A 26592-nucleotide genomic window follows, 5' to 3' on the forward strand; every position below is an offset into this window, starting at 1 on the left:
CATCCCACCCCTAAAAAAGAGAGAAAAAATATAGAACACTGTCCAACAACATCAGAATCGTGTGTGTGTGTGTGTGTGTGTGTGTGTGTGTGTTTTAATGTATTTGTTACAGGGTCTACAAGGTCTCACTACCCAGATTGGACTCTTAGTAAACCTCCTGTTTTCAGCCTCCCAAGCTCTGGGATTACAGGTGTGCACCACCACACCCAATCTCAATTGCATTCTCAGCATGCCTCCGGGGTGGGACCAGCACAGCAAGCCAGGGATTAAACCCAAGTCCCTGTGTCTGACTAAGCAGGCACTTTTATCTGCTGAGCTATCTGACCAGCCCAAGCCTTTCATTCTTACATGCAGATTATTTTGGTTGGCTATTTATTTATCTATTTTTATTTTATTTATTTGGTACACAGTATCACTACTCAGGTTGGACTTTTAGGGATTCTCCTGTCTCAGCCTCCGCAGCCCTGGGATTATAGGCATGCATCACAACAGCCAGCACTGTGCTGGGCGTTGAACCTAGCTCCTTGGGCTTGCCAGGCAAGCGCTCAGCCCACTGAGCTATCTTCCTGGCCCCTGTTTAGATTATTTTGGAAAATATTTTTTCAGTATCTTCCCTGTTTTCCTGCATTTGCTTTAATTATTATCTTAAAATATATCTTGATAGCAGATTGTCAGTTTATAATAAAATAAAGTTCTTTTGGAAATGTCATCATTTTAAGGGAGAATACTAGCAGTGAGGGCAACATGTAACTCTATACCCCATTTTCTTTGATATTTGTGTACAACATTAGCAACATATAGCTTATATTTAAATTTTGTTTGAAAATGTTTAATAGAGCATTTTTAAAGAAAAATTTAAATGACTTTTCTCATGTAGTATAGTGTTGTTCACAGAAGCAGGTTTTCTTTTATGAGCAGACACATAACTTGAAAAGTGTAGCCTTCATCACTGACAAAAGGCATGGAGAGAAAATTTTATCATGTGCATGAAATAACCTTTGGTGATTTCACTTGTGATTCTGCCTATACAGTTTATTTCCAGCTTTTTAGATTAGTAGTTCTCAGTCCAGGAAGAGTCAGGCTATGTTTGAGGATGTGATTTTTAGCATAGTCTTAAAATATCAGAATGTTTAGTGTTTGAAAAAATTTAAATATTTTCCTTATATTAAAACTAAACATTAAAAATAAGGTGAATCTTTGAAATTGTGAAATTACCTTTTTAATATGTGTGTATTTTAAATTCCTTTTTTGCACTGACCTTTTACTTCTGTTTCCTTGGATCCATTTTGTGGACATGTTTCTAGCACTGAAGATATCTAAAGAATAAATGATAAGAAAAAAATTTATTTTCCTTTTCTTCCCCCCAAACAGGAAGACAGTGACCCTCCTGTTCATGAAAGTCTCAGCATAGAAAACACACTGTGGGCAAGCACCGTTGTTGCATCAGGTACAAAAAAGTTCTTTAGATGTGAATTCTTATAGATAGAGTATACCTACCAGATACCTTCCTCAAGAGTCCCTGAAATATGTAGTGACCTCCACTTGACTAGGTATGGGACTCCCAAGAGTTCTATGCTACTGTTGCCCGGGACACTTGGGAGTACTGGAAGATGGCAGTGGTGGTGCAACCTTCATGGAAAACAAGCAGAACTTTTTCTGGATGTTAATAAACATTTCTTGATACAGTTCTTGGTATGTCTTGATGAAAAGTGATAAAACAGAGTCAGTGGTAATTTTAGATGGTTCTTAACTCAATTCTCATTTATTTTACAGACAGGAATAGGAAAATGGTTGTGGTGACTGTGGAAGACTGTAGTATTAAATGAGGCCTGATAGGCCAATAGAAATAACTCGTTATGGCTCAAGGTTGGGGTAAAAATTCTGAGTTTTATTTAAATGAGATTAGAAGATAGCAGAATCTTTCTAGCATTTGAAAGAGAAACTACTTAAGCTGACAGTTTCACAGGTAAATTTCTATGAATTATATTGAATATGTAAATATCTCCTTATCAAAAGTAAGTTGACATTGATGAAGATCAGAAATGAATTGATATTGATGTTGATTCTAGGAATGAGGCTCCACAGAGGCAGTTGACATTGATGATGACAGGAAGGCCAGCAGAAATGTATTGTGTTTACAGCAACAACAGAGCAAAGGTCAGCTGTAGCATATTTTGAAAGGCAAGAGGATGGTAGAAGCTTTAACTGCATTAGAATTTTTATAATTGTCTGTTTGCTCAGCATGATGCAAGCAGCCCTTCTGTCCTAGAACATCCCATTCTTCTGATGGTTTTCTGTGTGACAATTTGTTCTACATTAGGACTGGGGGTTCAGCCTGGAGCAAAGTGGTAATGGAACATATCCTTGGGTAGCTTCTGATGTGGAAAAGAGATTTAGAAAGAAGTCCGGATAATTTCAGCTAAGTACCACAGGAAGAAAAAGTACTGTGTGCTGTAAAAATGTATTGAGTCAAGAACTTTATAGAGACATAGTCTTGGTTAGAACAGATGTTTGAACTGAATTTCAGGAATCTGTAGATGTGAACCAAATAAGGTGTATGGAAGGAAGGGTGTGGGGCTTATTCTTGCCAAAAGGAACAACCGTGTGACTCTCTGGTATGGAGAGAACACAGTACCATGAACAAGACCTAAACATCAGGTTGCCTGGTCTGCAGGGAAGGGTAGAAATCAGACACAGCCAGACATTTCTATGTGTGCTCCTATTTGCATGCCATATGCTAAAGTATACAACAGACTCCTAGGAGAATATGCATATTTGCCTTCTAGGATAGAATATGAAATAGGGCTCACTTTTATCCTAATGCTTCATATTTTTAAAGAAGGATGAGGGCAAATATGGGAATCCGAATTGTGGTCAACTCTCCAAGGTATTAGATGTTTTTGTTCTTACGCACCTCTTTAATTATTTGAAATGTAAAAAATAAAAAGTTAGGATGGTACTTGGTGAATAGACCTGAGAGGTAGGAAGGCCAGGTTCTGGCTCTGGAGATCACGAGAAGAGTTTTCACAGTGCCTGGAGAGAGGAGGCATTGCAACCAGAGGCACTGTCAAGCTTGCTTCAAAACACTGTTATATTTGCATTGTTGACAGCCAAGGACTATTAAAATCTGTTAATGTTCATCAAGCTTTAGTCCTGAATGAAGGTCTGTATCAGAAGACTTATTATCATGGCCAGGCACAGAGCTAGGCAGAAGCTAGACCAGGATTTGTGTCTAGGCTTACCTTTTTAGAAAACCATTGCCCTCAAAGTCAACAGTTTGCAAGAAAACATCTGTAATATGGGACATAAAATCTCATATTTGGTCAGAAATTTAAAACTCTCTGTCTTTATTGTGATATTTTAAATTAAAGTCCTTTTAAAGATATTAGGAGGTTCTCTTTTTACAATAAGTATTGTTTGGTGTGTACTCTTTGTTTTCTTTTTAAACATGCATTAGAATGTTATCACTGGTCATCAGTACTATTGATATATGGCCTTTCTTCTTAAAGAAATAGAACCAACCTGAGCTAAAGTCTTGTAAGACAGCTATATAATTTCCCGAAGAGTTTTTCTATTTTGTCCTTAATAGTCTGGATGACCTTGCTAAGTATTATCTCTTAATTGCATGCTTTGACAACAGAGACACCAACTTATGCATCCTAATACATTTGGCATATCTTACCTTTTCTTACTAAGCATTCAGTGCCAAGTTGTTATAAGCCATCCACTTAAAAAAGTTAACTAAATTTGCTTTTAATGTTAGTTTATGTTTGGATATCCATAAAATACCATCTTTTAATTTCAAATATTTTAAATCATATTTGTCTTTATTGTAAAGGATGATTACTCATGTGAATGACATTACCAGAATCTATTGCCAGACCACCATGACCTGAGGAATTCAAAGTAGTTTTTCTTGTGTTTTGTTTTGTTTTTAATTCTGAGATCAAACCCAAGTCATCATATAAACTAGTCAAGTGCTCTGTGGAGGAGCTGTACCCCCTCCACAAGGTGACTAAGGTAAAATGAACTTGGGCCTTCTTCCTAATACACAGTTGTGAGTATATATAAGGTCTCAAACACATGCGCAGGGCAGCAAGTAAGCAAGGGGAGTACACAGACAACTTCCTGTGCTACTGGGTCCATCATTTGCCCTGTTGATTCAGAGAACATTGTTTTCAAGAGTGTAGTAGAAGGACAGAGCCTCAAGGAGGGTAAAAGAAAGTCTACCCAGACTGCTTTCCGGGAGTTACTATGATTAACAGATAAACCACACATGTGAAAGTTTTTAGTAGTTAGATATGGTTTACTAATGTTGAAGAAGCTGGAGTGTATATTTTCTTGTGCTTTGGTTTTATTTTTTTCTGGGCTTATTTTTATGGTGTTTTGCAAAATTAGAATTCATATGAATTTTTTAAAATGAAACCTTTCCCATTTCCACATACAGTACTGTTCGATAAACTCTTCTTGCTAAATTTGTTAACAGTTAGAATTGGAATGAAAAAAGATGTTTGTCTCTGTAGGAAGAAACTGAAGGATCAGTCCTAAAGGACAAAAACTGGCGTTAGGGATAAAGTACATAGGTAATGTCAGAAATATTAGAAATTACCACAAAGAAAGGCTGTAGACTGCGGTCATGGGCACTGCGCACAGGTGGATGCTGCTTGTGTGTGCTTGATAGGTGGACATCTAAATTCTATATTCTACCCATGGTTTGTAGATCCTTTCCCTTGTTCAGGTCCCACATGTTCCTCTCTCTGTTTTTGGTTATGTGGATTCCACATTTAGGTGCAGTTGGCCATGTGTCTTTGTAACTCTGGCTGTATAGTGGATTTCTAACTGGTGGTCAATTTATTATACCCAGCTGAATTCAACTAGCATGGTGCTGAGTGCAGGAGGCCCACCTTAAGGTTGTTGCCAGTAACATAAAGAGAACAGAAGCTGCCAAAATGCTATTAGAGATGCTGTTGCAAGAAACTTGGAGCTATTGGAAGCTGCTAGCTCTCTTGGGCTGTTCTGATGAGGATCTTGTCATGCTGGCTTTCCCGATGAACTTTGGAGGAGCTTTGGTTCTCATCTTGAGCATCGCTTCCTGGCTCCAGAGGAGAAGATGATGCACTGATCAGCCTCATGGAGAAGCTTGTTGCATTGGCTTTCCTGATGGGAACTCTGTTTTCCTCATTACTGGAGGAGCTGGGGACATCACTGTTGCTGAGGATGGCTGCAGTACTTCTGAGGGAGTTCTGGTGCTTACCTTGAGTGTTGCTCCCTCGCTCCAGTTCAGATCCCTCAGCCTGTTAGCACAGGTCCTTCTTTTCACTGGCATGGACTTCCTAGCTTCCACCACCGACCTTGGGGCCTTTCCAGCAGAGATCCGTGAAACAGACCTGCATGGGACTTTGCTGTGGGCTCTAGGGCTCTCCTTGGACTTGTGAGAGGCACTGCTATAAGCTTTTTCATCTGGACTCATGCAAGATATTAGGATTTGGGTCCTCAGCTGGAGTCTTTAGTATTTAGTGTGTGGATAGATTTCCTGCACTTCTTACAAATTATTCTTGGGTGATTCATTGTAAAATACTATTATAAAATGTGTCCTGTATTATGTTGTTCCCCTTGCAAAAACTCCAAACCACAACAGGCTGTGTTGTGTCACGTAGGTCTGGTTTGTCCCTCTCTGTGGATCTGACCACTGTGTGGGTCCCTCTCCCTCTCCCCCTCCCCCTCTCCATCTTTCTTTCTATAGTCTCTCATCTCTCTCTGTGTCTCTGTATATTTTTGGCTGTTTATAGTCCAGACCTGGGACTAGCTGGGTTTTGTTTGTGCCTTCAGCCCTGTGAAATCCATGCCTGGGGGCCAGGTCTCATGTGCTCCTGGCTGTGTTTGTCTGTTACTACTTTGTGTCTGTAATGATGTAGTTGTTGATTTCCTGAGGCTGTTCATTGTCTCCTCAGGTCACTTGGCTCTTGGAACTTGCTTGGTATGCGTCAGACAGATGGAGTTCCTAGCCTTGCTCTGTGGTGCCTGTTTCCTTTTTTGTGAAGCCCAGCCCAGCTTCTCATCAGGGAGCGGTACAGATCCTGACATTTGTGAGGATTGGCTCTAGAAAGCATCTGTTAATCTGCCCATTGCAGTCAATACCTGCTTGGTGTCCTTGGTACTGACAGCTTGTTCTAATAGAATCTAACAGGTTCTGCTAGTCAGTGAATATTTAGATTGACAGCTCTCTGTGTCTTGTACACAAAATGTATTTGCTTTTTAAATTTTTAAAAATTTTAAGCATTTAAAAAAATGTATTTAGGACAGGGTCTGTAGGGTCTATAGGGTCTCACTATGTACATCGGACTTGTAGTGTTTCTCCTATTCTGATGCTTCTAAGCTCTGGGACTACAGGCACATACCACCACACCCAGTCTTAATCGCTGTCTCAGTGTGCCCTGGGGGCAGGGCTGGCATAGCATGCCACTTCCAGGATCGAACCCCAGCTGCTGCGCTCTGCCTAAGCAGGGCTATCTGGCTGACCCTTAAAATTTTTAAGCATTTTTGATTAAGCAGTTTAAAGCCATTAAACCTATTGTTATAATGCTGTAGGTTTTACATATTTTTTCATGACTCATCTTAAAATGACTTTGACTATGTAAGGATTGATAAGTAAATTGTATCTCTGTGGTTAAAAGATAACAACTGAAAATGTTATAATATGATCATTTAAAATATTAAGGAGGGTAGTCAGTTTGACTTGCTGAATTACATTTTGTCATCATTCAGATTAAATATAGAAAGGAGTAAGTTGACTGTGAAAGCAGTTTTTCTTAGTTACTATTCAAAAAGCTGTTTGCTTACAATAAAACTATATTGTTAATTAAATGTTGATAGGGTTTTGTATGAGATTTTCTCAGTAGTATGTAACATGTTGGTTGTGCATACCAACAACTGTCATACTCTAATGAAAGTGTGATCGAACTAAAGTTTGAAGTATGCAACTAGACCTCATAAGTGACCTTTATGTTCACCCTCAATAGCTAGTCACAGAGCCTGGCCATCTGATTAGTAGTATGTTATGTATATGCCTCCTGTTTGGGACAGCCAACTCTGAATCTGTTTATGTTGATTTTTAACCAATTGTAGCCATTAAGAAGTATATAAATATGTGTCAGATAAATATAGCCACTGACTTTCAAGATTATTCATAAATTAAAATTTTTTCTGGGTTATATTGAGCTGAGACTTTTATGTAATTGTTATACTCAGTGTCATTCTTAGAGACTTTGTAACATGGTACCTGTTTATTTTTTTGAGTTGATACTTCTAAAATGTAAACATATTCCTGAATTTTATGTCTTTGTGAAATTGAAGCTTCCTAACTTGGAGCCAGGTATAAGGGAACTTAATTTTCTACTTAAATATAAAGTTTTGAAATTGTTCCATTTAAATATTTACTGGGAAATCGTAAAAATAATCTACGTATATTCACTCTTCTGTCTTCTAATGTGTTAAAAGAGTATGTCATGTCTTCTTGCCCTCTCATTTCTCAGTTCTAAATTAGCAACTTTATTTATTTATTTATTTATTTATTTATTTATAATACAAGGTTTCATCATGTAGTTCAGGCTGGCCTTGACCTTGGAGTGATCCTCCTGCCTCAGGCTCCCAAGTGTTGGTATTGTAGGCATGTGCCACCACACTTGGCTTTCTATCTTTCTTTCTTTTTTAAAATTTCATTTATGTATTTATTTATTGGATACAGGGTCTCACTACATAGTTCTGACTCATAGTGATTCTCCTGTCTTACCCTCCCCAGCACTGGGATTACAGGTGTGCACCACCACACCTGGTTTTGGGCCCGGCACAGTATGCAATACTGGGGATCAAACTCTGGTCCTTACACTTAGCAGGCAGCTCTTAGACTGCTGAGCTATGTCCCCAACCCTCCATATTTCTTTGTAACATTTTACTTTATCTTTTAAGCTGTCAAAGTCTGTGAACACATAGCCATTGTCTTAAAAGAATAGAGAATATTAACATATATTCCTGTACTGATTCTAGCAATTTTAGTAATTTAAATCATGAGACTCAGAAAAGCAATACATTTAAGTTAATTACAGTGAGTACTGATTTTTAGAGAGAATCAAATGAGGAAATACATATGAAAGCCTTTAGCAAACATTAATAGCTATACAAATATAGTATCAGGAATTTTGTAAAATACTTGCTATAAATTCTGTTTCTTGTTTTGCTTTTTCTTACATTTAGTGGGGTATTGTAAATTGTGCTGCCAGCTGAAATTCACATTGTTCATAATCTGAGCTTTTAGGGAAAGTGTTTTTAACTTGATTAATTATTATGAAAGCTTCTTTCTCTGAGGCTTGATCATTCTGTTAATGTTAAAAGATAAATTAATCTTGTAATTTGCTTTGTTATGTCATTGTGATCATTCAACATTAGTGATACATTTACATTTTTATCAAGTTAAATTGCAAAATAGAAAGTATTGATCATATTAACATATTACTTTATTCTATTTTAATATTAAAAGAATCAGTGATGAAAGTTTTTTTTAAAGCTTTTCATAATATTACATCACTATGTATTTAATATTTTTATGTACACTAAATGTAGTCATCTCATTTAGGTAGTTTATATAGGTAGTAATATAAAAGCAGCATTTATACATTGGGGTGAAACATATCATGTATGTGCTGACCATGCCTTTAGCAAACTGAAGCCGCATAGCCTTTGTGGTAATACCTAATTTAAAAAGAAAGACATGTAAACCCTGCTGATGGCCACTGTTAAGGAATTCTTTAGAATGTTCAATCTTTCTGAGCTCAATGTTATATGACATGTAACATGCAATTGTTAGTGCCTCTTAAACTGAGAGATGATTCATATCTACTTGTAGAGTCTGACTTACTTGCTAAATCTCACATGTAAAATTATATGGGACATCAAAGAGTTTTTGTATAATCATTAATTCTGAAGTAGTTGTTAATTTCGAAGATTATAGTCTTTTCATTGTAATTATGTTTTCCCCTTGAAACTTAATAAATTTAAGGGCCAAATAAGGAATCTGTGATAATGTATGTGGGGATTGAGCCTATGACTATTATACTGAGCTATGTCCCTAGTCTACCCACCTGTCTGTCTCTCCATACACCCATCCATTCGTTTATTCATGTATTATTCACTGATTTAGTTTTCATTCATTCATTCGAGACAAAGATTTACTAAGTTCCCCAAGCATGTTTTGAATTTCCGTAGTCTTGGATTATAGACTGACAGTGCAGAGATGAATAATCCTTTGATTTTTCTAGGGATATTTTGATATTTTATGTTTAAAAAGTATATCTTCTTGGCATAAACAAATGTAAATCCAAGCTTTAAGAGACACAAATAGGGGCTGGTGAGATGGCTCAGTGGTCTAAAGCACCTATTTGGAACAGGCTTGGCAAAGCACAGGGACCGCGGTTCAATCCACCAGCACCACATGCCAGCCTTCCCCGCCCCCTGGTGGGCTGAGCTGGCCACACACACACACACACACACACACACACAAATAAATAAATAAAATTAAAAAAAAAAAGAGAGAGACACAAATAAAAGAAAGTAAGAGCTTCTAAATGGGAAATGAAAAGATTTCAATGAATCTTCCTGTTTTGATTGTTTGTCCTTAAGATGAAATTTAGCACATCTTTTTGTAGTCTTTTTTTTTAAAATGAATGTAAATCTCTTTAATAAAACTCATTGTGAAAGGCAGATTTTGAGCCTCGTAATTTAGATCATACTTGTAGTCTTGATGTACAGTGAAGGCGGACTCTTGCTCTGAGATGCTTTGGGTTTGGAGGTCTCATGATACAGCCATCAGTTCAAAACACAGTAAATGTTGAGTCACAACTTCCAGTAGTTAATAACCAAAAGCCACTCTTTCCTTGGTCAGGGGAAAGAATGTTAATGCATTTTTAAATAATATATGTGGGTAAATTTGTGTATTTAAAAAATCATTTCACTTTTTCTAAGTCTATTAAAAGTTCAAGGTTAGATATTCTTGAGTTTTGCCAACTTCTAGTTAAGTAAAACAGATTGTTGGGTAAATGTATATAAAGTCAAGTAATGTAATACATTTTCCATCAAGATAATTAGAAAGTGTTATCTCTTTGCTTTCCTTGGAGTACTTCTATAAGGACCACTTTCATGTTTTTGCAGGTACTGTAATAGGTGTTGTCATTTATACTGGAAAAGAAACTCGAAGTGTAATGAACACATCCAATCCAAAAAATAAGGTAGGCTAGATTAAGGAGCAACTGCATTAATGAACTTGCTTTTTCCTTTCAGTAAGAAAGTCTCTGTAGCTTTAAATATTCATTCTTGCTTCACTATATATGACCTGGAAAACAGATTCTCAAAAATGCTGATGATGTATTTGTTCTCTATCAACATTCTCATACTGAAGAATTTTCAAGTGCATCATCTCCTGACATACTAGATTTGTATGTGTGTCTTGAATTTGCATTGTTAGATACATATTTGACAATTAAATGTGAGTCTCCTACTTGTTATCTTCAGTTTATTTAGTAATTTGCGTTGTTTATGTCCATGGTTTAATTTTAAAGCATAGAAATCTCTGTTAATATTTTGTAATTTTTAACTTGATAATGGTATATTGGTAAAGCAGTTTTATTGCTACTTCAGAAGCATATTGGCAAAACAAATAAATGAAAATTGGGTATGATGATGTACACTTGTAAACCTAGAACTTAGGAGGCCAAGACAAGAGGATTACCATGCGGTAGAGGTTACCCTTGGTTACATTATGAGTTCAAGGCTAGTTTAGACTATATCATGAGACCCTTTCTCAAAACAAATGAACAAAAACCCACAAGCATATTGAAAATCAGACTTTAGTCTTAAAGACTATCTATCTCTAAAATTGTTGCTTGTATAAATGTGTTGTAAATTAAATCATAGCCCAGAGTTAAAGTGAATTGTCAGTAGCTTGTGTGTAAAGTCAGTAGATGATTTTACATCAAGTCACAGTGTGTTCTTATATGTAGGTAATTGAAAGCTCTTCCTGTTACTTCGTATTTTTATTTGAAATAGCATCTATGTATTTAAGTGAAACAGACAGACCTCAGGTGGGTTTATGCTTCATTCTGAATAACTAATAGTAAATGTTGTTCCTTGTAGGGCATTTTATCACATAGATGTAGAAATGAATTCATCCTTCTAAGAAGATACATTTAGGACAAATTATTCTATTTTTCAGCTAAATATTATTAAACAGTTGCCCTTCAAAAATTAGGCAAATGTTGCTATCCTGTGCTACAGTAGACCAACTTTTCATGTGACATTTTATTTGAATGAGCACTGCCCAGCCACTGTTGGCAAACCATTTAGAGCTTTCACTTACACAAACAGCCCAGTGCAGTACATGTGCCACAGGTTCACCACCACTGGCACAGGCCCTCAAAATAGCCAGTGTCTGTGTGTCACCTGCATGTGCTTATACACACACATGCACACACACAATTGTGTTGCTATTTTGCTATAAATTACAATTGTGATGATAAGGAAAAATCTTTTTAGATTTATATTGCAAATTTAATTGTAGTATAAAATATACCTGACACTAACTTTATAATAGTTAATTTTTTAATGAATTATTTAATTATTGACAGAATAGTGTATATATGGAAGCATGATGATTTCTCATAAGAGCAAACGGAATATTCTAGTTCATGTATAAATTTAAAAGGTTTTTTTCTTAATCTTTTGACTTACATTTGTGATTATATTTGAGGGTAAATTTAATTTTAAGCATTGAGAATATTAAAAGCTGCATTACCATTTATTTTGACCCTTTTTAAAATTATGCCTTGTTCTTCAGCTTTCTTCCTGTCTTTGTTTTCTTTGATTCAGTCTCCCTCCTGCCACTTTTTTCCATGACAAATTTTTTATATATATTTTTAGTTCATTTGCTCTTTACATAGAGCAAATTGTTTGAGAGTAAATATTATTATTATTATTATTATTATTTATTTATTTATTTAGTGTTGGGTATCTGAACTAGGGACCTTGCTCTTGCCAGGCAAGTACTTATGCCACTGAGCTATATCTCTAGCCCCTCTGAGAGTAATTTAAGTGACCTGTTAAGTTTATGATTATGGTTAAGAATTCTAGCACTTTAGTTTCCCTATCTGGGTAAGGGTCCAGGCTTCGCCACTGACTACCTATTTGGGCATTGGGAACTTTTGTATCTTAACTGTCCTTTTCTATAAAATGAAAACTGCACATATGTGATGATTGAGAATAAGATAATACATGCATTACTCTTAGAAAAGAAATTGCTGTCTGATAAATACTCAAGAGATGTTAGATTTAATTGTTGTTACTGTTGTAAAATCAAATGTTTTCAGTGCCACAGCTTTTTAACCCAACCTTTATTTCTAGTCAAGAAATAGGAACTAGTTTGTGCAGGTATTGTGCTCTGTGCTGCTGTGTAGCCTACCAGTACTCTCACTGGTCATCTTTTCTGTCCTCCTCTCATCTTTAAAAAATAGCCTTTCATATTTTCTTGGTGTTACCAAGGACATCATTGAAGCTGTGGGTTGTTTTGTTTGTTTTTAAATCTAACAGAATTGGCCTCAAGTCTTTCATTTGCTTCTTAGTGGCTTCACAGCCTAGTATAAAATGTCACATTCTATCTCCTTTGGGACTTTACAGTGTTCCATCAGCGCTTTCATCCAGAATCATGACACTGATCGCTGAGGCTTGTGGAGCATCTAGCATGTAGTATGTGCTTTTCCAAAACTTTCCATACATGAAGTTTTCCATTCACATGGCAGTCCCCAAAAGAGGGTGGCACAGTGGTAGAGCCCCAGGATACACAGAGGAAAGTGTCTGCTTCGTGAGAGAGAAGACTGATGGTGAGGCTCTTGGGGAAGTATTTCACCTTGACATTTAAACATTTTTATAAATTAAGCAATAATCTAAATGAGTGTTTCGGGAGCTGGGGAGATAGAAATTATTGTTTAATGTATTTGTGAGTTGTTGCCTTCTAAAGACCATATCTCAATATTCTTGTGTGACTTAGTAAGCCAGCAAAAATTTATACTTAAAGAAAGGCTAGTACAAACAAAAGAGCAAACATTTTAAAGGAAAGTCTGTTTGTTTATCTGAGTTTCATTGAATTCTTCAAGGAAACAGATCCCTAACACTCAGTTCTGATAGCTATTTAATGCATGAGATTTTTTTAAAGCAAGTATTTTATTTAAATCAGTTAATTCACAGTTTCTACAAATCAACATAATACAACATTGTTCCTAAAAGAAAGGGCACTAGTATGACACAGACACAATTCAGTATCTATCCAAATACCATTTGTAAAGAAGGGTCCTTAACTCATTAATGCATCAGTTGATTGCTTTGGTAGTCAGTTTTAATGTCATCCTAGAATTTATTGTCAAAGGAGTATTTTGAGTTTGAAATAACATATTTTTGTGGTTCCCATTAAGTGAGGCTAAGTCATCCTGGGTTACTCTCACGTGGTTCATGTCTGACTCAGGCTGGTGGGTGCTTCTTACCATGTTCCTAAGAAACCCACCCTGAAAGCATACTTTGTTGACCATAGACTAACAAAACCTGGAACATTTCATGCGGACGCTTAAGGCTGCAGCCATTGAGCAGTATAGGTTGCATTTAATTGGTCAATGCATTTAAACTGTCCCTCCTGCTGCATGTGCCAAAAGAAAGAGACTTGAAAATAAGCAGCATTGATCACTGCCTACAACATGGAAATGAATTGAATTTTTCAGGCCTTTAGGTAGTATGAAATGTCTTCATAGAACTGGAAGAAATGAGAATGTTCTAGAGGTTAGTAGGAAAAGTATCCAAGAAAAGAAGACTGGATGAAATAAGCAATTCAAAATAAAATAGAAAAAGACATTAATGGGGCAGTGTGTTTTAGCAGGAAGCAACATGAACAGTGTGCTGTGAACCAGTGATGGCAAATCTTTTAGAGCATTCAATGATAAAAGCAGCCCACTGTAGCACATGTACCATAGATTCACCACCACTTTGTGGACTGTGATTGTCATTTGATATAAAAAAAAAGATATTAGTAAATTTATCAGTAGAAAAGTACTGATCCAGTTAAAATAGATGTGGTATATTTATTAGAGTAGTTTTCAGATGTAAAAGCAGTCTTAAGAGAGCCTGGAGGGACCCAGAGTACTAAATGGTGTCATCTGACAGGAACATGGGCCAGGGGATAGGGGAAGGGAGAGCTGGCCACTTTTGTAGGCAGGGAACTCAGAGTAGTAGTGAAACAATTTTTTTTTTAATTGACCAATTATGCCATAAGGCAAAGGACTGTATTGGTTTTGTTTTTTGAGAAAAAAAAATTCACAATAATACTGTTTTTTTTTAATAGAAGAAAAGTATTTTTGGAAAAATAGCTTTAATGATCATCCAGTACTAACTTAAACATATGATATAAAGGTACTTAGGATAAAATTACCTAGTGTCATATGGCTATCATATGAACTGCATAGCTTCTATTTAGAAAATACTTGCAGTCAATCAATATGCCTCTCCCTTCTTCCTTTTCTAGTTTTTTTTTCTTGCTTTCTTTATCCGTATGTGTGTGTAAATATATGTAAATGACGTGTGACATAGAGTTTTAAAATAAAAACTACTGTAGGAAAATTGATAACTGATTTAATAAAAAGTACTAATAATTGAAGTAATAACATAATAAGAGCTTGAGACATTTCCTATAGGACTGAGAATGATTGTAGCCTAACCATTTAGGCTCTTAAGTTTAGGTACGCAACTGCTGCTGGAATCATAAAATTATGAAAGTCAGTAATAAGCAGAGGGATTTTCTTGGGCCCCATGCAATAGGCCCAAATCAAATAGGCCTTGGGTTGGTGTCAGAAGATGGTCCCAGAAGACCAGATTTGCATAGGCAGCAAAGTTAGCAAAGGCAGCTAAGCTAAATAAAGTAGCCTATACATAGCCTGAGGTTATTATTCTGAGAGAAGATGAAGCACCAAAGATAGCTGGATGAGGCACATCTCTCTAAGAATTCTGGAAACAAAGTAATTGTTGGTGATAAGAATATAATGAAAGGGAGTAATGGAATGGCATTATTGGGGGATCCAAGTCACAACCCTGTGAGAATATTTAGGGAGCCATCTTGCTTTGTTGTAAAATGTTATAGGTACAGTTGCAGCTGAAGGCAGAAGGCAGGGTGACTCATTGCACTTGTTCCAGTTACCTAGGTATTTCTCTTTTAAGGAGACTAGTAACGTTCTTCCATCCCTTAATTGTTCAAAAACATGTGCTGTATAAATTCAGCTTAATGAATACAGTGCTTCTTGATTTTTTTCCCTTTATTCCACAATACAACAGAAATTTTCTACAAAAATTTGACATCCTTTCACAGGCTTAAGTTGCTTCTGTAGGCTTGCTTCCACCACTTTGTTCTTGAAGGGGGACTGGGCATATTGCTAATGCAGAGACCCTGGATTCAATCCCTGATACCTTTGTCAGTCAGTCAAAGTGATCCATATAATCACTGCCAAATAGAATGGCTAAATGAATATGCTCAAATATTTTCTTTGGGTGACTTTGGTGGACACCTAAAGAACACCAACTAAGATCTGGCCTGACTACATGGTGACCATTGCTAATGAGGTCAAAGCAGGGATATAAGGCAGCAGCTTGAAGAGGACCATCCTTTGCAACAGGATGTACCCCAAGGACATCTTATCACCTGTCTTGGTGAGGCTGTTTCATTGTTCCCCTCTCTGCCTTCCTGGAATAAAACCAGGCCCACTTGCCTTCTGTTTTCTTGTGTTCAGGTTACCGGGTACCTTCCTACTCAGGCTGACAGGTCCTCAAGGGACCAGTGTTTGTGCTTTTGCAAATCCCTCCCACGGGTTGAGCAGATGGATAGTACATACTCATCCATTTTCATCACTTGCTGCATTAAATATATGTTTGAACTTTTCATTTTCCCAAGCTAACCCCCTGAATCCTTTTTTAAAAAATTTTTATTCATTTTAATGAGGAAAAAATAGCAATGAAGCAGTTTCAAAACAGGTTAGTAGGACACTTATAATGATTAATACATTGTATATTGTCTTCGTAGTAGTTATTTAGAGGACAAGATGCAGATATGATATCTTGTCTAAACAATATTAGTACAAACCTTTCTTATTAAACTAATAGAAGGTAACAGTATATCTATCCTATTTTGTATATACGTACATAAGTATATATATATATATATATATATTTTTTTTTTTTTTAAACTACACAATGGTCCTTTATTTATATCCCCTTTTTCATTTTGTTTTGTCAGATGAGTGTTCCATTGTTGTTAGAGAAGCTGTACTTGGAGAAGTCTTTAAAGGACCTTTTCATACTTGATGCCAGTTCAAAGATTGTAGGTACTTGAATTCAGCAAAATAACCCAATATAGTCCAATAGTGCATAATAGTAGTGGGTTATCAGCAGAACTGGCAATTGTCAGAAGTTGTTGACTTGAGCCTTTTACAGCTCAGCATATTAATATAGCATTATCTTTTGTGACCAGTTCTCCTCTCTTGTTTCTTTTGTTTCCTATCTCCCTTTCCCTTCACTCCCCTCCCCTACCTCCCCCACACCCATTCTCTCCTTTCCACTTCCCCACCTCCCCTCCTCTCTCCTTTTTCCTTTTCCTTCCTCCCCTGTTCTCTGATTACATTTTTTAAAAAAGACATTTCAGAAAACTAAAAACAGCAGGATCAGCCTGGGCCTTGATGCTCCCAACTTACTTTCACTCACCTGTGGCTACAGGTGCCAATCCCTGTCATCCTTAATGATGCTTTATGTTTAAAAAAAAAAAAAGTAAAATAATTTACTTTGCCAGATTGCCACCCTGACACTTTTCCTTGCTTCTGTGATACTAGCTATCACCAAACTCCAGTTGGCTGGAACATAAAACATGACCCTTGGGTTGGCAGGCATAGTATGTCTAGCCATACTGACCCTGTATTTGAATAAGACCTGAAAATATAAACTCTTGGGTTCTCTGGACTTGTCAGTCAGAAACTCTTGAGGGTACAGCTGCATCTGGGGATTCTGCTGCACACTAGAGATTGAGAATTTCTGCCCTGGGTCCTAAAATCTGGGATGAAAAATAATTCCTATATGAATTCATTGAAATATAACTAAATTCTGTGAATAACAAATATTTCACCTTGATTTATTCTTTTGGATTTGTTCTTGAAATTAATTACTGAATTCTAACTTGACAGTTTTAAAAAATTTTGTTTTGTTTGGTATTGGGGATCGAACTCAGGATCTTGCACATGTCAGGCAGGTGCTTATGTCGCTGAGCTATCTTCCCAACAAACTTGACAGATTTATATTACTGCAAAATACAGCTTTTTGCCTAATTCAAGAGTTAATTAGAAGATTTTAAGATAGCATGTTTTTTCCAGACCTAGGTCAAGAATAAATCTTACAATTTTGTTGGGAGAAAATTCTAAGGTGAAAATAAATTCTGAAAGCCTATAAGTACTTTTCCTCATCATAGTGTTTCCTGAATCGTGAGCTTCTATCACGATGTATTTTAAAACTTTGAGCAAATCAAAAGTTCTTATTAAGCAATTTTATAATGATATTTGGTGAAAGTTTAAATTACAAGGACTGCAACCTGAAAAATGGACTGCTTTATAAAACCTAGGTTTAGACATATTTAATAAGATGATGCTTGATTACATTTAAGAGGGAAAAATTCTTACAGGAGGTTAGGAAAAATCAATTGTGACAGGTTGCCATTTTCACGCCATTCATAATAATAAGTTGCTCAGAGCAAGAACATCAAGGATGAAACGATAATACAAATTGCTCCCAGCAGTTATTGCAATCCCTTGGGTATATTGATTTGTGTTTCTAATAAAAAGATGCTTTCAAATGTCTCATTGACAGAGAGACAGGTGACATGTGCCATTACGTGAATTAGAACTACTTCTTGTTATCTGGATTGTAGCAAAGGCATTTTCACATAATAGAGCAAAATAGAATCAGCTGTGGTTCTCTTTTCATGTTGAAATACCAAGGCAGTTTGGGAGAATAGCTTTCTTATTTTAAAAAGGACAGTTTATTAATATTTTTTGAGTTCTATTGATTTATGGTAAAATATTGTAATAGAAGCACTTTTTCTTTTGGTTGCATAGTTATAGCTAGTTATAGCTCTGCTTCCCTTATCTAATAGTTGCCTTCTTGAATAATAAAATATTTTCAAATTTAAATACTTGTTTAAGCATATGCTCATGTGCTTCACAAAAGAGCTACGTCTTGTACAATATAGTATTATAGTCTCTCTGCACAAAAAAAAGGACTTCCAATGCCTTTTGTGGATAACTGTTATTAATATTAGCAACTCATAGTGTTTCCAAGCTTCATTGGGAAAGGACTGACTAAAAGGCAAACCTACCATGAAATGTGCCAGTAGCACATAGGCAGGACACAATTTGGCTCTTTGGATTACGCCAGTACACAGTACACACACTGCCTTCACTTATGTGGCCTGCATACTGTGGCATCACAGCCGCACACAATTAAAAATTTAGATCATAGGTAAACTTATAATTTGAGAAAGCAATAAAGAAGCGAAATATTAATGTTGATAAAACAACCCTGATGATAGTATCATTAAGGACACTGCCCTGCAAGTATATAGCAGATATCTAAAAGTAGAATATTTGGGTTTTTTCTCTTAACCTCCTTTGTGTGTGTGTGTGTGTGTGTGTGTGTGTGTGTGTGTGTGTGTAACTGGGGATTGAACTCAGGCCCTTGCACTTACCAGGGAAACGCTTATTCCACTAAGCCATCGCCCCGGTTCCTTAACTTCTTTTAATATAAAAATTTTAACTTAATTTTAGTGAGAAGGAAATAGCAATGAGACAGTTTCGAAACAGGTTAGTAGGACAGTTACAATAAATACATTGCATATTGTTGTCTTTGTAGTAGTTATCCAGAGTTAATATGAATTTGTATAAAGCAAGTGCTTTGAGTAGGAAATGCAGGGATATTAATTGCTTTGTTTCACCGAAACAGTTTCATGCTATAAAGAGTTCTGAAGAAGGGTATACTAATGTTGCATGTTAGATAAGAATATGTTTAATAGTGTTTCCTCATCTGTAATCACCACAGCTTAATTCCTTGCAATCCAAATTCTTAAATAGCAGATAAGCACTTTTATAATTATCTTTGTTTTTTGAACCCCTAATTTCATACCCTAAAGCTGTGAAATCTAAAACTTATGGAAATTGTGATAATAACTTACTTATAATGGTACTTCCTGCAGTACTTAGCATTTCTTTTACCAGATCATTCAGAGGCACTTGTGATGGCAAGGTTTGAAATATCTTATGTTGAAAAAGCTAAATTTGCATAAACCTTCTGTAGTCTAGATAAAGTAGGTGGTGATAGGCAACGTTGTTGTTGAGGACAGAAGAATAAGAAAATGGTTTTTTCCTGTTATTTGGAAATTCTCAAAGTAAATACCACAGTGGAGGATTTCTGTGAGCCAATAGAACCCTTTTGAAGATGCATGTACTATTATTATGTAAGCCCAGTCCTTTCTTAGAAAATATTTGTCATTAGTAGAACTTTACTGTGGGTAGTTTTAAGCCAAAAGTCAGCTAAAAAGGAGAATCTTGTGGATTTTTCTCCTTCCCCTACCCAAGATCCTAGGGTGAAGCTCTGTTGAACATGCAGCCCTCTCTTCCTCATTCCTATTGCCATCCTCACATCTGAGATAAAGAAGGCCTCCTCCACCCCTCAGACACACAAACATAACATGACCTGAAGGAATGCTTGTCAGTGGTAAACTACTGACAAGAATGGGAGGCCCCAGTTAAGTACTGCCTTTTCCCTGGATCCTTGCTCCTGCAGCTGGTATAGAGGACCTTCCGTACACTGTTACAGTAGCACACAGTGTCACATCCTAGGCAGTAGAGTTCGTGAATTGAGTGGCTATTTCTTCCTGGGCATTATATTGTCTTAAGCTTCTGGCACAGATATGTGCCACTTCATGGCTGCCACATGTACTGAATGATTATTTTTCTCATGGAATAGTTCTATTTGTTGTTTCTCCTTCCATGGTTACCTTTTTCTAAGCAATAATTTTAAGAAATATTCTTTGAGATCAAATTTTAGTACATATAACCTAAACATAAACATCTTTTTATACATCTGAAGATATATTGTGGATGTGACTGTTTTGTTTGACTGCATTAATGTTAGAGCCATGACAACACAGAACTGTTTCAAAGCTGCTAGTTAAAGCACATGTGGGGTGACTTACCATTAAGCCAGATAGGCTTCTTCCCTGTCAGTCAGCCTTGTCAGCTAATAATTACTTCTTCCAAAGTTACAACTTTTGAATTTTTCCTATACAGATAAGAGATTTCCCTTTGAGGGTGGTTATGCATGCCAGATGTTTTGATGGGCTTCTTTTAAGATGCTTCGAACCACTGAAATTGAAACTTTGTTTTTAGATGTTGACATTAGAATAAAAAATTTTTTTGGAGCAGATGGAAGGGTCATATGGTGGGGTAGGTAGATATGTGAATGGATTGATAGGCATATACACATAAACATTTAAATTTGTATGTGTATTGAACATTGCGCCAGTTAACATTATCAACTTGATTGGAACAAGAGACCCTGAAGCAGTGATTGGATCATGGGAGCACTATACTTATCAGTTAATTAATCCCCTGATACTCTTAGCTGCGTGTGTTGTCAGAACATGGGGTCCAGGTGGATAAGATGGGTCCCTGAAGTTGTGCCTTTGGAGGGTAGCTGTCTTGCTGGTGCTCTTCTCCTGTGTATTGCTTCCTGACCATCATTAAGTGAGCAGATAAATCAGCTGACTATAGACTAAAATATAACCATGAGCCAAATAAGCCTCTCTTCCTTTAAGTTGGTGTATCAGGTATATTTTCCTATTAATGGGAAAGTGAGCAATATAAACAGCATGAATTCAGACAAACTTTCAGTTCCAATTTAGGTTTATGGGTGTTGTTCTTATTTTCTGTCTTCAGTTATAATTCCCTTTCCTGACTGAGAAATCTATCTACAGTTGTCCATAATGTTTTTACTTATTTGAGCAACCTCTTGAGTATAACTATCTTGCAACCCTCTTTATTCCATTTGTGTTCCATCATCCTGCACTAACTCACCCAGTCCTGTTTTCTTTCCTCAATTAAGCATTAGATGAGTAACAGAATGTATATTAGAACCTCTTTAAGTCATCCCTAAAGAGAGCCTTGTTAGGTGAGTATGGAATAGTACTTGTTTTCAATTGAGGTGAGAGGCAATATGATCAAAAAGTTGCAAATTCTCCTCTAATGTTAAATATTACACTTCGCTCTTTGACATCTGTGCAGATTTTTGCACCAGTTTGAAAAGCTGAACATACTATGGAGAGATCCTTCATCTTTGCACTAAAACCACCTGGGTAAACTATGAGTGCTGAAACAAAATCTGAAATGTAGGTTTTTATCTTCCCCCCCACTACTGCCATCAAATAATTTTAATCATAAATCCAAATGGAGGAATAACTGACACCTTTACTTTCTAAATACATTCTCTATTATGCAAAGTAATTCCTACTTAAAGTGATTGCCTTTTGCATGTCACTGGCTGGATTTTAGAAACAAGCACACTCTTTAAACAGCTCAAAAGAGGTTATTCATTGTAGAAACATTTGTCTTTTCTCTCTTTCCCTGTATTTTGCATGTGGTAAACTCTTAAAAAAACGAAATATTTTAGATATAAATTGCTGTACTGACGTCAAATTCATGTTTTTTAAATTCATGTTTGGCTCAAGTAACCTCAAGATTAATGAACAAATTTAAGAACCTAAGCCTAAAGCTGGGCATGGTGGTACACACTTGTCATCCCAGCACATGGGAGGCTGAAGCAACAAAGATTGTTGCAAGTTTGATGCCAGGCCATGCTAGGTAGTGAGTACAAAACTAGCCTGGAGTACATAGTGAGACCCTGTCTCCATAACCACCCACCTCTGTCTCTTCTACAAAAGCTAGGCCTAAAATTCAAACTACATAGCCAGCTTTCTGTTAATTCTGTGGTTAGTATTGATGTGAATTTTATTTTTTTTCCATTGCAGTAATGTTGATAGCTATACCAACTATGTGTAGAGTTGTTTAATTGCCAGACTGCAACAGAAATACTTTCCTGCCAATACAGAGTAAAGACATGAAAATTAGAAATGGAAAAAGCACAAGTGTAACATAACTACACAACGTTCATTAACCTGTGGAAATGAGCAAGTTGTATATGATACGATTTAGAGAGAGATTTGTTTTGTTTTAGTTGAATATCTAGTCATTGAAGCAACAATTTTCTTAAGTTAAAGTCAATAATTTGTTTTGTTATTGCAATTTACAAAAATTGTTTCATAGCCTTAAGATACAGACATGGTCTGAAACACACAATATAGAAAACAGAATTTTCATAATGGATCAATTTAATATGTTTTTAATTCCAAACAATATAAAGAAAAATGACTATACTGAGGTTTAATTGTGGTCTCAGATGATGCATTTGCCCTGGCTGTCCTTCAGTTGAAGGCAGATAAAAGATAGAAGTTCTCAGTGACTGTAGGCAGGCTGAGTTACTCTGCCTTATTAACAGGCATATTGGGTCACTATTCAGTGTTTCTGGATGTCGGAAGAAAATCACACTGCAAGTTTCCTCACCTTGCTTTGTTTTGGGTGATTCTGGGATTGAACCTTCACAATAAGCTATCCCCAGCTCTTTTTGAGATAGGGTATCACTAAGTTGCCCAGAGTGAGCTCAAACTTGTAATCCTACTGCCTTATTCTCCCAGGGTGCAGCAGTTATCAGTGTGTGCTCCTACAACTGACTTCTTGGCATTTTTAAACCACTAGTCAGTTTTCTTCCAAGCTATTATTTTGAGCTTGGCTTTTACATAAGGAATCATAGGAATTTTAAAGATGATTTATTGATGATTATTCACTGAAACATAACCCAGTGAATTCTTGGATATTTTTGTGTGTTTTTCTGTGTGTGTTACTTGTATAATTTCATTTATAGGTTAGGTTGTAATTACATGTGTTGTTTCTGTTTTAAAGTTGAGTTCAAAATATTAAAGAATAAGAAGGGACTCAGGATCTGAATGTAGTTTGTAAGTTTATATTACTTAGGACAGACATAGCATATATAAATATTAGGAGTAAGCAATGCACCACCCCATAGAGTATAAAGGTGTGTTCATTTACTCTTTTATTATAATACTAATTTTTCAAAACAAAATGGAATTCTTTGCCATCTTTTTCTTGACCTTAGAAGGTGGGAACCTTTACTTGCCACAGTTCAGCCTTCTTCTGCTCTTGTTTAAGTTTTCAGTTAGTTCTGGTTTTTGTATATTTTTGTATGTAAGTCAAGCTGTTTGTCATTGTTACTAGTTGAAGTTTTTTTCATATACTTAGTCTTTTTATATTAATTTACTGTATTAAAAACTATTTATGACAAGCTATGTTTCATACTAGTTATTATGGCTTAGATGTACCCCCAAAGTTTCATGCAGTCATAGAAGGGCCTTTTCAGAGGTGGCTGGATCTTGAGTCTATGACACTAGGATTGATTTATGGTGCAAGGCTAAGAGTGTGAGTGCTATCTGTCCTATGTAGTCTGAATAAGGTACAAGGAATAGAAAGATCTGTGGTCATCCCATGCTGGCTTTGCTACCTTCTACCCACAATGAACTGTTTCACCTCGGCCATTCCAGTCTGCCTTGTAACTAGTTGATTATGGACTGAAATCTCTACAAACTGTGAGCTAAATAATCCTTTTCTCCGTTAAGTTTGGGTGTCAAATATTTTTGTCTCATCTACAAGAGAAGCAGCTAAGTCAGAATTTGGTACCAGAGTAGTGGGGCCATTGCTTTGACTGTACCTGACTATGTGGTTCTGTATAGGACTCCCAGTTCTTGCTGTACTTCTTGTGTGTAACTCTGGGAGATGAGCAGCTACTCAGCAGAGCCCTAGCTCTTGGAGGCTACATGTATTTTCAGGCTTAATGGCACAGTACAACATGCTGAAGTTCTCACTGGCTCCAGATTCTCACAAAAAGTGCTACCTACTTTGTGCTGCTGGGGCAGGGCTTTGCAGGGGGGGGGGGCTGTACAATACCATTAGCTGTTGTCTCATGGTGGTCTCCCCATCTTTGAAGCCATAAAGTTCCCCCTTCCACCCTCCTAGAATGTATATGTGGGGTGGAGAAGTAAAGTTACAAGGGCCTAAACATAATTTAATGTAAATATGAAATACTAATTAATGTTTTAATGAATTAACTAGAATATGGCCAGGTTTAATCACTGGGATGTGTGTTTATCATGGTAGTTTTGTGAAAATAATCTTGCCCAGGGCAGTTCTATCCATCTCCATAAGTGAAAGCCCTAGCAGAGTCTTTAGTCTATAGCAAAAGAGTCAAAAGTATGTGGTAAACACAGTTGCAAGGCTGGCAATCTCAAGTTTTTCAGATCTTGGAATATGATAGATCTTAAATGTAATATATGTGAATCTGACTCTATGGAGGGCTGTGGTGATCTTATACTAGCAGAACTTTGAGGAAACAAAAGCAGAAATAACATTAAGATGAAGGAATGAGAGATGAATGAGGCTTGGGCCTGGGAAAAAAAGGTCATTTTTATAGGCCATGGTAGTAGCCAGAACAAGGTAGGATCGCAGAAAGACAACAGGGATAGCTAACAGAACAAAATTCTGATGAAAGTGGGAGTAGTCTTTAGCATAGGGGGAACAGGTAAGGAGTACCAGTTTTTAGGAGATGGGAAAAGGAAAGACATGAAAAACTGTAGATAGGCTTCAGGTGAGACGTCACAGACTTTGCAGTGAAGTACAAAATGCTTTTTTATCATAGTGAATTTGTGGAAACCTCTATGAGGCTTAAAACAATTCTTGAATATCTGGAGGACAGCAGGTTGGTAAAGCACATTTGAAAGGATAACTTTGAAGCTTTCATTGGTAAATAGATGCAACTAAGAGACCATACTCTTAAGTGAAGTAAATCAGACCCACATGTACAAACACTGTATTGTCTCCTTAGTTTGAGAACCTGAAAGGAAAAATAAAATCTGAAGGGTACAGTTGATATTGGGAAAAGGGAATGAACCTGTTCAAAAGAAAGGAATTATTGAGTTGAGGAGAAGGACAGGAGAGGGAATGGGGGAAAGAGATGTATCTATTATATATAAGCAGGATGGTTTAGATTACTATGGATTTCTGTTGGTCTCTAGAAAGCAGCAGTTAGTCCTTAATTTGCTTGTCTTCTTTTTTCAATTCTTTTCCCTTCTTATATATTTTTTCTTCCAATTTTGCATGCATATATCTGGTAATATGAACAACTAATTTGAAGACAGCATTGTGAAATACAATAAATACTGTGAAATTCATATTACTTAGTTTAGTGTAATTCTGTATCATTTGTAATTTTTCTGTTTTAATACTATTTTTTACTATCTTTAAAAAAATTTTTTTTTTTTTTAAAGAAAAAGAATGAAGCTAGGTGGAGAGGCCCTGGCAGAGTCTGAACACTGAAGTGTTAGAATGATAGAATGATTGTCTTGAATTGCTGTGTGACAGTCTCTAGTCAAGTTTTGTTATTTAAAAGTAGAAAGTGATTCTGATTATGAATTTTGCTATAAGGGCTTTCATGAAGTGCATTAGAATAAGCTCAACTTCAGTGACATTTGCCCTGAGATTTATCACAGGGGCACAGTAAGTGGCTTCTCTGTGATTCTGGGCCTGGGTCTCTGTGCACTGTGGTCCAGCATCACTGTCATCTGCTTCTAGAGGGAAAAAAGAGTGAGAATTTTTTGGAATCACCACTTTCATTCATCTTTTGATATTAAAAGACCTTGGAAGATGCCATGTCTTTCTTTATATCAGAAAAAAAAAAAAAAAAAAAAAAAACCTGGGAAAACAAAAGCTCATTGACATCTTTGAAACTTATCTAGAACTTAGATCAGGGTAAACAGCCTCCCAAGGTCTAGAGAGACTCGGGCACATATAGTTGATCTGCTTACTTGAAGCTGTAGTTGCTGAAGCCATGAACTAGTAGGAAACACTAAATAATTACTTTGATAAATTGCTGGAAGATGAATGTAAATTAATGAGAGTGAAACTTCAGGAGGCTGAGTCACAGGAAGCAGGGATATACTTTATGGCTTTATCTGGAGTAACGTACCAGGCTCAAGATGAAGCTCCAGGAAAGATCCCTTCTTCACTCTGGAAGGGGGATTGGAAAGAGTAAGCACTGTCCTGCTTGCAAGGGCTCACTATACATGTGAGAAGAGCCTTCTCCCTGGCAAGGACAGCTCTCCCACTCCATTCTCCTCTAGGCTTCCTTTCTCAACTCAGGGAAGGGGGCTTGCAGTGAGAGGTCACTTGTAAAGGGCACAACATCATTAAAATGTTGAGCTTTAATAAAATTACAGAATGTTTCATCTCCCACACCTTACTTGCACTC

General features: G+C 36.5%; 1 protein-coding gene across 7 annotated transcripts in view; it reads left to right on the plus strand.

Moving 5' to 3' along the window:
• Nucleotides 1-26592, plus strand: part of Atp9b (ATPase phospholipid transporting 9B (putative)) — a 449279-nt gene that overhangs the window by 208346 nt on the left and 214341 nt on the right. For all 7 annotated transcript variants that reach the window (XM_023700057.1, XM_023700058.1, XM_023700059.1 and 4 more), the window contains exons 10-11: nt 1372-1447; nt 10201-10277. In XM_023700057.1, coding sequence (XP_023555825.1) covers nt 1372-1447; nt 10201-10277 — 153 coding nt within the window. The remainder of the gene's footprint in view (nt 1-1371; nt 1448-10200; nt 10278-26592) is intronic.

Source organism: Octodon degus, unplaced genomic scaffold (assembly GCF_000260255.1).
Source record: "Octodon degus isolate 3935 unplaced genomic scaffold, OctDeg1.0 scaffold00120, whole genome shotgun sequence".
Taxonomy (NCBI): Eukaryota; Metazoa; Chordata; class Mammalia; order Rodentia; family Octodontidae; genus Octodon; species Octodon degus.